This window comes from Psammomys obesus, unplaced genomic scaffold (assembly GCF_907164565.1).
Source record: "Psammomys obesus unplaced genomic scaffold, mPsaObe1.curated_primary_1811, whole genome shotgun sequence".
Taxonomy (NCBI): Eukaryota; Metazoa; Chordata; class Mammalia; order Rodentia; family Muridae; genus Psammomys; species Psammomys obesus.
Genome location: NW_026591318.1, coordinates 20,327 through 35,685, shown reverse-complemented (window position 1 = coordinate 35,685; position 15,359 = coordinate 20,327). Strand labels below are relative to the sequence as shown.

The window sequence follows — 15,359 nt, the reverse complement described above, 5'->3', positions numbered from 1 at the left end:
CAGGGCCTGTCCAGCCGTGCCCACCTGAGGCCTTGTCTCACAGAAGGGGAGGAGAGAAAAATTGAGAGCAGTGAAAACAGGGCCTGTCCAGCCGTGCCCACCTAGCCGTGCCCACCTGAGGCCTTGTCTCACAGAAGGAGAGGAGAGAAGAATTGAGAGCAGTGAAAACAGGGCCTGTCCAGGCAGGGTTACGCCTGTGTTTATATCAACAGTGTTCACGGCAGCTGAGGCTTGAAAGCTGCCTGTGTGATGCATGGGGAATGTCCTGCCTGAGAGAGAGAGAGAGAGAGAGTTAGGAATAGCTGTTGTTCATATAGAATCCTGCTTCCAGAGTCTGTAGCTGCTTCTCTGCAGGGAGTTATGCGTCAGAACTATTTTCCTGTGTAACTCGTGAGTCACTGGCAGTTTGTAGGGAGCCTGGCACATTAGGGGCTTTCAGACAGATGTTGCAAATATAACTCTTCACACAGCACTCATGTACTTACATATTTTGGTCTTGTTCTTGTCATATTTTCTATAACATGGACTTGGCACATGGCAGTGTTTCTATGATTTACTGCTCCAGTGGAAGCAGTTTGTGAATGAATTGCAAAGGTCCTTAAAAGTGATTCATGGAAACAGATGACATATGCTCTACTAGGTTATAGTATATCACACTTTATAGTGGAAGTTTAATTTTCTGTTGGCTTTTATGGGTCAATGTCAACATTTTGATGTTTGTTTGCTCTAGGCTTCCAGGAATTATATCCTCCAGAAATATTTTAATGAGGGTTCACAAATGCATACATTTTCTGAGGTTGTAATAGTACCATTTTAAAAGCTACTTAACTGATCATTAATTGATCTGTTAGAAACAGTCATGGCATCTCCATAAAACAGTTCGGTCGTGCTATGTGAAAGACTCGGTGGCTGAGGATCCGCCCAGGGGGAGAGAGGGAGAGAGATGTTCACGTTGTACTGTTGGTGAAGACAGTGACGGTATTTGAAGTGCACATGAACACACTGGGAGAGGCCCTAGAGCATCAGCTTGTGCCTGTTGAAAGGTGATGAGAGCCTAATGTGTCTCACACACACACACTGCTATGCACTCAAGTCCTCTGGATAGCGGCACAGCAGTGAAGCCCTCTGAAGGGTTGAGATTACAGGAACTGTGACTCTGAGCTGCCTGAGTTGTTGACGCTAAGATTTGGGTGGAGGGTACTTGTTAGGTTTGAGACTGGGTCTCACTGCTTAGTGCTTGTTGGCTTGGAACTCCCTGCGTAGACCAGGCTGGCCTGCAACTCAGAAATCCAACTCCCAAGTGCCACCACGCCTGGCTTAATGACATTCACATTTATTACCTTTACAAAGAGAAAATACTGATAATTTTCCTAAATGGACTTGGATGTGATGAACAATGGCCACCTACCCTGCTGCCTTTGTCCACACCGGGCCCTAAGTGCTGAATAGCTTTGCAGTGTCCTCTGTGAGTCTGGGGCACACAGTAGCTACAGGTGACACAAGCTCTTGGCACAAGAAATATGCCTAGTATATGTCTTCATAGTCAGCCAGTCTCAGTGGCCCTAATACCCTCCTTTTCTTTGCTCTTACAGATGTGGCCAGGGGGAAATTGTTCATTTTAATGGAAGCCAGGTTATCCGCCCTCTATAAGCTGGAGAGTGACTATGAGATCCTTGAAAGGTACGTGTTCATAAAGTTAGGGGTGTGTGTGTGTGTGTCTTTAGTTTTAAAAGAGACAAGTCTTTGTCATCCTAAAGCTGTATTGTTCAGGTTGAGTTTTAGGGACCAAATATGTTTAAGTCACACATGTCTGCGTCTGTGACAGTGGCTGCAGGCTTCAGAGGGTGGTGATTTATTCTGGCTACAGTTTCATTACTTTGATTGCTAAACATTTTTTTAATTTTGTGTGTGCATTTGTGGGCGGGTGGGCACATGTATGCCGTAGGTAAACATTACTTGTCTTCCTCAGTCCCTCTCATGTTAGTCTTGAGACAGGCTCTATCACTGACCTTGGGTTTCCCAGATTAAGTTCAAGTCTGATGATTCCTCCTCTCCAGCTCTGGGATTCCAGGCACACACCACCATTCCCAACATTTTGCATGTGTTTTGGGAATCCAAACTCAAGCTGTCATGCTTGAGCAGGAAGCGTCTGACTTACTGAAGCGTCCCCCCAGCTTTACTGCTTTGACTTAATGGACTATCTTATTTTTCAAGATTTCCTGGCGCCGCTCTCAAAGGCAAGAAATACAAGCCGTTGTTCGACTACTTTATTAAGGTAACTTTGGGCCCTTACTCTGTGGCTCTCTACATTTATTTCTTTGAGGTTATGAGTGGGTCTCTCGGGTCATCCTTGTTAATATTGTTCCCAGGAGTGTGTACTCTGCTTTAGTGTTAGAAAATTGCTATCTTTGCATTAATTATAATTTTATCACATCTCCAGACTGACCTTTTCCCATTTCTCTGCCTTTGCAGTAAGTTTGTCTCCTGTTTTAAGAACTCTTTGCCTTATTGTCATTGGATTACTGAGTTCAGTTCACTTTCAGGTCTCTCTCTCAGTGTAGGGTGTGTATGTGTTTATGTTCACATGCATGTGGGTGTAAGCGTGTACAGGTGTGCGTACATGTTGAGCCAGGGGTTGATGACAGACCTTTAATAGCTTTCCACTTTAATTTCTGAGGCAGGGTCTCTGGCTGAACCTGAAGCTTGCAAGTTCAGCTAGGCTATGTAGCCAAGCTTGTCCCAAGGACTCCTGTCTCTTCTCTGCATTTGTCTTTCTAGTTTGAATCATTTGTCTTTTTTATTTACGTGTTAATTTCAGGCCCTTCTCCCTGCTTCACTCAGCCCCTTGCACCTTTCTTTTCCAGTGTAAGGAGAATGGTGCCTTCACCGTGCTTGTTGACCACTATGTGAAGGATGAAGAAGGCACAGGAGTTGTGCACCAGGCTCCTTATTTTGGTGCTGTGAGTAGCCTCATCTTGCAGATCTATTCATGAGAAGTAAATGGCCACTCTTCCTGGGAGGCTGAACCACGGGTCTCATTAAGATTCTTTGGCTTGCCAACACCAGTGGAGTTGGCCTTTTCTGGCTCATTGCCCTAAAAGATGGCATAGAAAACGTATCTGTAGTTCCCATTCCTCTTCCTGATGTGGAAGCAGGGCAAACCCTGAGCTGTTGTAAAGCCTGATTGTTGTCTGCCTTTCTGGCAGCTTGATTGCTAAGGTTAAATGAGAAATGTAGTGGCGTGCTCGGTGACCCTCACATGCAGCTTAGTTAGTAACACTTTGGAGCCACTTCTGAAGCATCGCTGTAACCAGGTTTCAGTGCCACCTGAAACCTGTTTCCCTGGCAACAGGGAGCACTTAGCATGACAGCAGCGCTGTCATCCTTCCCGGTCTCTTGATGGGAGGCAAAGCTGGATGTGCATCAAGCATTGTGCCTAACACATAGATTGATTTCCATTTTTCAGACACATATGTATATTATTACAAATAAAACTTAATAGTGGCGTTTTTTTGATTTATTGTTGTTTTGGAAGTCTTGTTTATTTAGTTTTGATTTTTTGAGACATGTCTCACTGTGTAGCCTTTATCTTTGACTGGAACTCACTATGTAGACCAGGCTATCCCTGCCTCTGCCTCCTGAACGGTGGGATTAAGGATGTGCAACACTTTACCCAGCTATGGTTTAGTTTTAAAATGTTTGTGTGCGGCATCTCTAATGGGAATGACAGGGCTAGTAATCTAACCCCGGTTCAGCTGTGAGACCGACATTCTATACTCGGCCCTTAAGTCACCCCTGCTTAGAGTTAGGTTAGTTACATGCACACAAGATAGGACTGAAAAATTATCTAAGAAATCTAAATAAACTCAAGCTTTTTTTTCCTCACACATATACTGAGACATTTATCCACACACATCCCTTGTCTTGTTTGCCTCAGGATGACCATCGGGTCTGCATGGACTTCAACATTATTCAGAAAGACTCAACCCCTGTTTGCCCTGTGGATGCTTCAGGCTGCTTCACAGAGGAAGTGACACATTTTGTGGGACAGTATGTGAAGGTCTGTGCCTTGTATATGTAGAAGGGTGTTGGTCTTTTCGTGCTTGCTTCAGGGTTTTGTTTTGTTGTTGTTTTTTTTTTTTTTTCAGTAAGGAAATTTATTCAAATAATCTTCATTATTTGTAGTTTTGTTAGAATTAATGTAAACAAATTTTTTAAGCAGTTTAAAATAAGCCAATAGAGCTCTTTGCTCCATGCAGAGGGTCTAGGTGTTTAGGTAGGGAAGCATGCTAGAGTTCCATGAGTTGGGAGCACTACACGGCAGCTTGTTCTGGAGCGGCCTTGTGCTCAAGTCATCATTTCTTTTTTTAATGGTTTATTTAATTTTTTATTTTATGTGCATTAGGGTGAAAGTGTCAGATCCCTTGGGATTGGCATTACAGACAGTTGTGAGCTGCCATGTGGGTACTGGGAATTGAACCCAGGTCCTTTGGAAGAGCAGACAGCGCTCTTAACCACTGAGCCATCTCTCCAGCCCCTCAGGTCATCATTTCTGTTTGAAAACTTCACTGCCTAAAATTACTTAAGTGGGAAAAACCAAGCAGAGTAGTTTTCTGGGTTTTGTTTATAATGCTGTGCTGAGGGTGAAGACAGAGGCTCCTGCATTCTGAATGAGCTTCCTGATTTCTAGCTGTACCTCCAGCCGGCAGAGCAGACATTTTTATTTGTGCTGTTTGTTATGAAATGCCAGGTTTCAGTAACATATTGCTAATAAGTATACTAGGGTGTTTTGCTGACTGGAGTTCTACTTTTTCACAGGATGCTGACAAAAACATCATTAGGATGTTGAAGGAGCAGGGCCGCCTGCTTGTTGCGAGCACCTTCACGCACAGCTACCCTTTCTGCTGGAGGTGAGAGGGGACTGGCTGCTGAAGGGAGCGGCACGGCTGTGGGAATACGTGTTGCTTGCTTATGCCTCCTTAATGTGTAGGGTTTGTCTCATGGCACCCTTCGGAACTGCTGTTTAGAAGTGCCATTTTAGGAGAGGAATTGTGTGGGGAAAATAGACATCTGCCTACCTACCTCTATCTATCTTCTGTCTGTCTGTCTATGCACACACATCCACATCTGTAAATGAAATATCTAAGACTGTTCACATACAGCATCTTCCTTGTGCCTGGACCTGGCTCGTTAATCTGCCATCTTTCAATGTCAAGGCATTGAACTTGTGCAATGCCAAGCGCAAAAGTCTCTGAAATTTTATAATTGGAATTTCTTTAAATAACGGTGTTTTAATGTAAGAACATCCTGTAAATATTCACATGAGAATGTAGTGTTCAGGGTCCTGACATTTGTCCCCACATTTTCTCCCCGGGTCCCTATTTTATCATCAGAAGTGTTTTCTTTTTCTTTCCTCTTTTGGTTTTTTAAGAGAGGGTTTTTCTATGTAACCCTGGCTGTCCTCCTGGAACTCACTATGTAGACCAAGCTGACCTTAAACTCAGAGGTCCATCTGCTTCTGCCTCCTCAGTGCTGGAATTAAAGGCATGTGCCTTGATCACTGGGCCTCAGAAGAACCATTTTAAAAGAGTGTGTGTGTGTGTATGCATGTATGTGCATGCTCGTGCTAGCTCCGAGTCCAGAACAGTGTGTCGGACAGTTTAAGCTGAAGTCACAGGCTTTCGTGAGCTACCTAGTATGGGTGCTGAGAGCCAATTTTGGGTCCTCTGCAAGAGCAGCAGGCACTGTTTAATTGCTTGGTCATCTCTTCAGCTCTAGTTTTGTTCTACTCTTTTTTTTTTTTTAAATTTCCCTTGGTTTCATTTGAGAGAACGTGTGGAAAATTAGACATCTGTGTGTTCTTTTCATTTATTTGAGTGTGAGTACACCTGTGCATGTTCTTGGACGTGTTGACATGTAGAGGTCAGACCAATGTAGAGGTTGGTTTTCTCCTTCCACTATGTTGGTTCCAAGGATTAAACTTCAGAGCCATCTCGATGGTCTAGACATTTGTAATCTAAAGTAAAAACTAAGGTCAGCAGAAGGCCGAGTAGGCAGATGGAACCAATACTAATTAGGAAGTAATTAGTGTCCTTGGCACCTGTGTGCCTCTGTGTGACTATGGAGTCTGTTCTGCCCCAGGTCGGACACCCCGCTCATTTACAAGTCAGTGCCTAGCTGGTTTGTGCGCGTGGAGCACATGGTGGAGCAGCTACTGAAGAACAATGATCTGTGCTACTGGTGAGCATTCATCACGCTCCTTCCTCCCGCCCTTTGCGTGAGTAACTGTAGTTCACTCTCCTCAGAATTACCAGCCATCTCTAGTTGTTTATTGTAATTGTCTTTATTTGTGTAAGGAACACAAAATCACGTACAGCTGAAGCAATGCCTGCCTATGGCAGAAGGTGAAAGATGGCAGTTTTCTTAGTTTAACACAATAGAGATAAGTGTCACTAACATGTGACACTTACAGGACAAACTGACTTTGGGGACCCTATCTTAACCAAACATGGTGGCACACACCTTTAATCCCAGCACTCAGGCAGCAGACACAGGCAGACTCAGTCTTGAACTCATTCAAGGCCAGCCTGCTTTCCATAGTGAGTTCCAGGACAGTTAGGGCTACACAATGAAACCCTATTTCAAAAACAAATGAACAATCAATCTGTCTATACTGAGACTATTAACTGTAATAATTTTCATGATAAAGAGTAATGTGTATCTGCCAAAGCCATTTATTTATACATAACCAATTTGCGCGCTTGAGTTCCTGGTTTGTGTGGCATCTTTGCCCTTGGCTCTAAAGAACAGCCTTAGCCCAAGCTCAGAAACCTTTGTCCTCCCTGGCTGCGCTTCACCACAGCCCCTGTCCACCTTAGGGATAGTCCAATAGGCGAAGCAGCTTCCCGTGCTGCTGTGGCTGTGTTTTTCGAGGGCGTGCTAGTCCTGGGCTTAGCTTAGTGCTTCCACAAAATGTCACACAAAAGCTTCTGTCAGCACGGTTTATAAATTTCACCTAGTGTTCCTGCATGACTGGTGATGCGGTCTGTCTGTGACAGGGTCCCAGAGTTTGTACGAGAAAAACGGTTTGGAAATTGGCTGAAGGAGGCACGTGACTGGGCAGTTTCCAGAAACAGATACTGGGGCACCCCCATTCCGCTGTGGGTCAGTGAAGACTTTGAGGAGGTGAGGCTGGCTGTAAGGCTTTGTGTTGACTGTACTGTCACTGGCATTCTTTGTCATGTGTGAGTATTTAAGGGCAGCTTTAAATTTCTACTTTGTAAAAATGAGGAAAGATTGTTTGTTTGTTTTCATTGAAATCAATACATTAGATGGTGGGTGGGGGTTGCTTTGATTTCCCTCATCCGCTGCCACAACATTAAGTTGTAGAACTAATTTCAGGTTAAGCTTGGTGAGACATGGCTTTAAGATTTTAATCTCAGCAGTCCACAGGCAGAGGCAGGTGACTCTGTGGCCAGCCTGATCTCCACAGCAAGTTCAGGCCAGCCATGGGGACATACTGAGACTCTGTCTACAAAAAAAGAAAAGAAAGTTAAACTGATCTTATGAATACTGAAAGGGGAAACCTGGTGAAGAGTAAACATTGCCTACTTTAACTTCTGGAATTGTGTTTGTTTTGTGTGAGATTAGATGGATCCACTTGGGTAGGCAGGCTCAGTGTGCTTACCGTGGCAGAGCCTTCTGTCCAGTGTAGACGGTGTGAGCAATAGTGCCCCAGTTCAGCGGATTTCCTAAAAGGACCTCAGAGCCAACAGTGAGGTTACTGAGTCGGAAAGCTTTTCAGGACTGAAGGGGCGGGGCAGAGAAAGGCCAAGAAACAGAGGCCTTTCCCTGCAGCCTCACCTGCTGATCTGACCCCTCCTTGTCAGGTGGTCCTCATTCCCTGGTCCACCTACCTCCACTCCAGCTCTTTACCTGAACATGGTCTTAACTCCTTGTGACTTGGGCTACTTTTATTTTGGAACCTCCAAGCACAAGAACTTGGTTTTAGCCTTGACTCGGAAAGATGACACACTGAAGAGCCAGGTTCAGGCCCAAGGAAGAGAGGAAGATGCTGTATGTGAATAGTCTAAAACATTTTGTTTATTTTAAGCAGAGGTCAGTTACGATAAATCCCCAGAAATACCTGCTAGGTGGTGGCTGTGGTATTAGGGGCCTGAGCTGCAGGCCTACAGAAGGGGAGTCACAGGGACAAAGTCAGTGCTGGCTTCCTTGCGGCCAGTGGTCTTACCTGAGCCATGAGCCCTGTTGGCGATAACTGTCCTGCAGCCCAGAGTGCTCTAGATGCCTGTTTGTAAAGAAAGTCAGGTCTCTAAAACTGAGCAGAATGCTGCCTAGATGACCTCAGCACAGTCTCCTTAGCTCTGGGGTGCTCCTTTTGTCTCCGTTTTGACAGGTAGTTTGCATTGGATCAGTGGCAGAACTTGAAGAATTGTCTGGAACGAAAATCTCAGATCTCCACAGAGAGAGGTCAGTTCCCAAACACCTGACTTCCTGCCCCGCTGTTGTCCTGGTAAGGTCATCTCCAGGGAATCACAGACCTGCACCTAGGGCGCGCTGGTCTGTTAGGTACTTTGTTGATTAGCCATGTTGGTTTGTGGTGATGTTTCCTCCCTCCTGGATTGAAATGTCACATGACCTTTCAGATTGAGGGCTCCTGGTGTTCTCAGCCTTCGGAGGCAAGGCATCACAATAGCTCTGGCTGTCCTAGAACTCACTTGTAGGCCCTGTTGAACTTGATCTCAGAGAGCTCCACCTGCCTCTGCCTCCTGCCAGAGTGTGCAGCTGAAAGTTGTGCACCACCGCTCCAGCCCACAGTTTATTTTATTTTATTTTTTACATCTGCATCATTCATCCACTAGGCATGGGTGTGTTCCGAGAAGCGCATCATTGGACAGTCACACTCATTGAACAAATACTCTGGAGTGAGCTTGCACACATCTAGATGCTATAGATAGTTCATTGCTCTGGCCTGTTAATATAGTCAGGATACCTAGATGCGAGTGTAAATAGGTGTGGGTAGCAAAACATGCACACAGCTTACAGAAGGAGTAAGTATACATCCTGATAGACATAAAGTCAGACGTGACTGCTGCAGGCAACACTCAGGAGGCGGATGCAGCAAGAGTTCAGAGCCATTCACAGCTCCTTAATAAGTTTAAGGTCAGCCTGGGCTATGAGGTCCTGTCTCAAAACAAGGGGGGGAAATAGAACCTAGTAAATACATATGCTAATTGTATGATTTATGCTCATCATTAACTCCCGTGAGCCATGCGGACTCTCACATGCCGCACGTACCATTACTTCTTGCTGCACAGTCGTTTTGTTTGCATCCCATCATCACAAACATGAATAAAGCACCATGTCATGTTACCACCTGTATGATGTCACTGATGAAAAGAAAAACATCAGCTCTGTTCTAACCTTATAGAACCAACACTTTACATGTAGTCTCTGGTTCACCAAAATATTGTTGCATGATGTACGTGTAATCTTGTCAGATCAGCGTTTAAACTGCAAGATCTTCTGTTCACAATGAATAGAGGTGGCAACTTTTCTGTCTGCCAGCATTGACCACTTGACCATCCCATCCCGCTGCGGGAAAGGACTGTTGCGGCGCGTCTCTGAGGTGTTTGACTGCTGGTTCGAGAGTGGAAGTATGCCCTATGCCCAGGTTCACTACCCGTTTGAGAACAAGCGAGAGTTTGAGGACGCTTTTCCTGCAGACTTCATTGCTGAAGGCATTGATCAGACCCGGGGGTGGTAAGTGTCTCCTCTGTCCTCGTTGGTTTTACATTACAGGACATGTGTTTCATTAAGTGCCCATACGCATCTGCCCAGTGCTGACACGGAGAGCCAGACTTCCGCCCTCTGTACCTCCCACCAGCGTGGACACCACCCTGGCTTTCCAGGAGGAATCATTACTGTGCAGACTGTATTGTTCCACTCCGTTCTCCTCATGTGTATTCTTAGCTTGTTTATTTAAATTCTTTTACCCAGACATTTAAATCATTTTTATAGTGACATTAGGTTGGGTGCTGGAACTTGGAAGTTAGTTGGAAGTGTGTTCAGAAGTCCAGCCTTTATCAACATTCTAAAATAAAATGCAGGTATGTGGGAGGATTTTGGAATTAGTTTCATTTAGCCAGTGCCCTGTTTGAAGCAGTGCTGTCATGTTCACCAGGGAAAGCTGATTCACCTCCTCCTCCCTCTGGGCTGGCTTTGTGGCCTGTGCCCTGACGTAGTGCATTCATTGTTGACGGTGCTGTATGCAGGTTGTGCTTAAAGAACTGCTGCTGTGGCTTCCTGCTTTTTCAGTTGTGTTGCTGAACCACAGACTGTAACCGTTCTACAAGGAGCTGTTCAGAAGGACTTCCAAGAACAAATTTCTTGGGGTTTTGTTGTTATTTAATTTTTTTTTTTTTTTTAATACATATGTATGTGTGCCCACATTTTTTTCCCCTTGAGACAGGATCTCTGTGTAGACTTGGCTGTCCTGGAACACACTCTGTAGACCAGACTGGTCTTGAACTCCCAGAGATCCACCTGCCTCTGCCTCCTGAGTGCTAGATTAAAGGCATGGCCACCACGCACAGCATATATACAGTTCTTGAGTATGTTTTTTTGTTTGTTTGTTTGTTTGTTTGTTTTTTTCCTGTAAGTGCAATACCAAGGCCAGAAGAGGGTGTCTGATTTTCTGGAACTAGAATTATAGATTGCTGTGAGCCATGTGCTGTGGGTGCTGGGAATCGAACTCTGGTCCTCTGAATGGGCAGTATGTGCTCCTAACTGCTCATCTATCTCTGCAGCCCCACAGACTCCTGTTTTAATAAGGCCAGATTACTTGATAATGAGTGAGCTTGTTTCTCTAGGCAAAGTTGGTAAAGTCCTCTGGTTTCCTTGTCCTGTCTACTTCCTGTTCCCTTTCTTTTCGTGAACTGCCTTCTGCTCACCAAGGGTGTCCTGTGGAACAGAAAGGGATGTCTGGGAGGGTATTTGTATCAGGAGTTGGGCTCAGGCCTCCTCTTCAGCTGTATTCCTTGATGTTCTTGAAGTATAAGCACAGATCAAGATGATACAAGGCCATCAGCTCCCTGGTGGAGTAAGCAAGTCAAAGTGGAACAAGAGTGTCCCGTTTTATGGTGACAAGACCATGAGCACTGCTCAAGTGAGAAGTGGCAAGTGCTTTTCGTGTCTGTCATCAAATGGTCTGCCCCTCATGATCTTGTTTGAAACATGACACCTCTCTTTTGGCATCTCTGCTGGTCCTGGGGGACCCATAAGTGTTGCCTGTAGCTCCTCACTACAGACTGATGTTTTAAGAAAAACTTGTTTTGCCAATCAGTCAGGGTCTTGATGCATCTCTATCAATCACTATACAATTATCAAAATGTAAAATACAGCGCTAGTCAGGTAGCACAGTGAGTAAATAAATGTTCTTGCCACTGAGTGAGCTAACCTGAGTTGGAACTTTAAGACCCATATGGTTGGAGGGAAAGAACCAATTCCCACAGGCTGTCCTCTGACCTCCACATACATAACGCATAAGGGAAAATGTTGTAAGAGATTATTGATATTTACTTTTGGTTTATCTTCTAATAATGCTGCTGTTAATCCTCAGCAGCTGTAAAACCAAATCACCACACAGAGACTGGATTTTTAGTTAACCTAGAACACAATGCTGGGCAATATTTACTCCCTCCTAAACCTCCAAGCCCTCAGTTTCCTAACATTTAGATTTCCCACATTTTACTTGCTTTTTGTTAAATCTTAGGTCTGGTTTATGCTCCATGTCCTGCAAGCTCTCCTCCAGCTCTGCCCTCCTCGCTCTCCCCTCACCCCTTCTCCTCCCACTCACCTCCTGCCTTCTGGCTCCTCCCCTCTTTTCTGTCTTCTGGCTCCTCCCATTGCACAACATTGTATCTAGTTGCTGTATTTTGTCCTGTTTACACAAGAGTTGAGGCAGGATGCTTATAATGAGTATCACAATGCAATATCTGGATTGAAACCAGAGAGTTGGGGGCGGGGGAAATCAGCATTTGAATTAACAAGGGTAAGGCGTATACATTTTAAAAGAACATTATACCAACAGGAAAACAAAAAACTAAGTAAAGGTATAATGAATCAGAACTAAATATATTTGTACTAAATATATAAATAAATATACCTTTTCCTATGCTTAGATGCTTCCCACCTTAATGAATTTTTCTGCTTTGTTGTGTTTTTTCAGGTTTTACACCCTGCTAGTGCTAGCCACAGCCCTCTTTGGACAACCACCGTTCAAGAATGTGATTGTGAATGGACTCATCTTGGCAAGGCAGGTGCACCCCTCTCTGAGTGATGAGTTTCAGCTCCTATCCTCTTTATTCTGTCCTTGAAATTTGTCTTCAAAGCAGTCATGTTCCAATTTTCTCCTTGAATAGAGGAATTCAGCACCAACTTTCAGCTACTGCTCCTTTCCTTTCCTTCTAGTCTAAGACTTGTCTTGTTTTTTGGTGTTTTTTTGTTTTGTTTTGTTTTTGTTTTTGCCTTTGCTTTTGAGGCAGGCTGTTACTGTGCAGCCCTGCTGGTTTAGATCTTAATCTTGCAGGCTAAGCTAGTCTTGAACTCATAGAAATCCACCTACCTGTCTCAAACATATTGATCTCTTTATTTTGTTTTCCTGAGGCTTACCATCTGCATTCGCCTCCCAAGGGCTGAAGTTACAGGTCTGTGCTGTGGTTCCATGCCCTGCCCATCTTCCTGTGTGCTGTCCTCTGTAAGTTCGGAGGAAAAATCTGTATGAGGAAGCAAGAAGGAAATCTGGTTCAACATTACTTAGCTGGTGCTTGTTCAGATTTCTGGAATCTGACCCTAGACAGTTTGTTTTAGACATACTTAAATACAGTACAATTTTGGAAAAAAGTTTTCTGGCTCAGTCCCGTATATACAATAAACTTAAAGCATGACAACGTGGAAACTGTTTTAGAAAGTACATGAGACCTCTACCATGAAGTTGGGTTTTATAGCTTAAGGGTCTAGGGTCTCAGTCATAGAGATAGCCTAGAGGTCACCAGGCTGTAAAGCACTATGACATCTCTCCTAAGGATGGGCTGGTGGAGAAACAAAGGTAAAGATAAAGGTTTAGGGAAGTAGAGTCTGGGATAAATCAAGTAGTCTGGATTTGGGTGAGGCCTGGCCTTAGAGATAGCACAGATCACCAGGCTGTTAACTAGATCCACTCCCAGCCTTCGGGTGGAAAAGGGATAGACAGAGTTCCTCCCTGGCAGAGAGGAGCCTGTGTGCTAACATTCCTGGGTTCCCTAGTGCTTTTCTGTGAGCACAAGGACCTCATGCCCTCCACGCCCAAGTTTACTGACACTCTTGTCCTGTCCGTTCTCTGCCTCTCCCAAATAAGAAGACTACATAGTGGGCCAGGACTCCTGGAGACACCCAGATGGGGTTAGTAGTCAGTGCTTCTAGTGCTATCACTAGTGATAGTTACATTTACTTAGCTTAGTATTTTGTGAGGTACTTTAGCATTCATATCTCGTTGTGTTTCACTCCTGACATGTGGGTTTTTATTGTCTTCTTTGTAATACATGAGGAAACATGAGGTGCCGAGCCACGGCACCACACCAGACTCCTCCCAGGGCCTTCACCTCCTATGGAGAATTATTTCTTAATTGTAGTAGTGTCTTAGAATTCCTTTGGTTCCATTGTCTCTGTTCAGTTAGTAAAGATGAGCAGTAACTCTCCATGTATGTTTAGGGCCTGTCTGCCGTGGCAGCCTTCCTGCCTAGCCATAGAAGAGCATGTTTTTGTTTTTGGCAAAGCTGTCACCATTTAGTTGGTACCAGATTCTGATTTGCACAAGTAACATTCTTTACTGTTAGGCCCCGGGATGCCAAGTTACTGGCATGTACCTTAGGGTTTCGCTTGCTGTGATAAAACACCCTGACCAAAAACAGCTTGAGGGAAGGTTTGTTTCACCTTTCAAATCTCAGGCTGTACTCACTGAGGAGAGTCAGGGCAGAAAATGAAGCACAGGCCATGGAGGAATGCTTGCTTACTAGCTTGTTCCCCGTGGCTTGCTGAGGCTGTTTTCTTACACCACCCAGAACTGTCAGCTCAGGGGTGGCACATTCTTCATTGAGCCAGGCCCTCCCACATGAATCACTAATCAAGAAAATGCTTGCTTACAGGGCAGTCCAAAAGAGGCACTTTCTCAATTTTGGCTTCCTCTTAGATAACTCGAGTTTCTATCAAATTAAGAAGAACCCAGCCCACAGGGTAGTAGTGGCTCATACCTGTAATCCCAGCACTCGGGAGGCATAGGCAGGTGGATTTCTGAGTTCTAGTTCCCAGATAGCCAGGGCTACGCAGAGAAACCCTGTGTCTCGAAAAGCCCCAAAACAAAAGAAAACAAAACAAAGTCCTAGCTGTTAACATGGTTTTCCGAGCTATTATTAAAATGTTTCTAGGAAAGTTAACAAACATTTTAAGTGAAAGAGTGTTTGCCCACACAAACACCTTGCTTCATATCTGTATGAAGAGGAAGAGAGTAATACCAATCGTACACGCTTGCCTTTAGCCAGGCCTGCATGTACACTGCCATGCATAGCACATCGCTCGTCAGAGCAGTGTGACGTGGCTCTGGAACAGAAAATACAGAGTAAACTCCATTCTGGTCATAGGCGTCAGGCCCTGTAAAGTGTGCTCTCCCCTTCCCATTACTGCTTGCTGCTACTGAGATTCCTACATGCTCTACGTCTGAGCTGCACCCCCATTCCTGCCTTTTAGTGGTTTTCTTGGCTGGTGAGATGGCCCAGCATGCAGAGCACTGCTGTGCAAGCCTGATGACCTAAGGTCATTCTCCAGAACCAATGTTAAGGTGGAAGAAGAAAACTAGCTAATCACAGTTCCCCTCTAACCTCCATGCACACACCACGGCACACACACATCCCGATATTCAACTTCTCACTGTGTAGATTACTGTATTCACCAGTACAGCTATGACATTAAATGTTTTCACCACCACGGACATTGTTTCCCCTTATAACTACACTTACCTGTCCATCCCTGTTCCCAGTTTCTCTGAAGTAAATGCTAGTACATCTTCCTACTCCAGCCCACCTTGAAACCCCCATAAAGACATAGATGTACCATGGCATTAAAAGACTTTGTATGGCTCAGTAGGTAAAGGCAGTTTCTGTACAAGCCTGGCAACCTGACTGGAACCCACACAAAAGATGAAGGAGGGAGCTGACTCCACAAAGTTGTTTGATCTCTGCATGAGTGTCATGACCCGTGCCTCCCACACACACATAAATTAGGCAAATGTGCATACACAGTAACAA

The 15,359-nt window shown here is 44.7% G+C and overlaps 1 protein-coding gene and 1 non-coding gene across 2 annotated transcripts in view; both read left to right on the top strand.

Moving 5' to 3' along the window:
* Positions 1 to 1,592: 1,592 nt before the first annotated feature.
* The window catches only part of Iars1 (isoleucyl-tRNA synthetase 1), a gene marked incomplete at its 5' end in the record, with an annotated part of 33,543 nt that continues 19,776 nt past the window's right edge, over positions 1,593 to 15,359 (top strand). Inside the window, 10 exon segments of the mRNA XM_055610059.1 lie at positions 1,593 to 1,680; positions 2,215 to 2,275; positions 2,865 to 2,960; positions 3,938 to 4,060; positions 4,819 to 4,910; positions 6,142 to 6,240; positions 7,059 to 7,185; positions 8,417 to 8,490; positions 9,589 to 9,783; positions 12,251 to 12,337. Of these exon segments, the coding sequence (XP_055466034.1) occupies positions 1,593 to 1,680; positions 2,215 to 2,275; positions 2,865 to 2,960; positions 3,938 to 4,060; positions 4,819 to 4,910; positions 6,142 to 6,240; positions 7,059 to 7,185; positions 8,417 to 8,490; positions 9,589 to 9,783; positions 12,251 to 12,337 (1,042 nt within the window).
* LOC129679136 (small nucleolar RNA SNORA24) lies at positions 13,755 to 13,884 on the top strand. Its single transcript, XR_008720517.1, has one exon. It is a non-coding gene; the product is annotated as a small nucleolar RNA SNORA24 (small nucleolar RNA).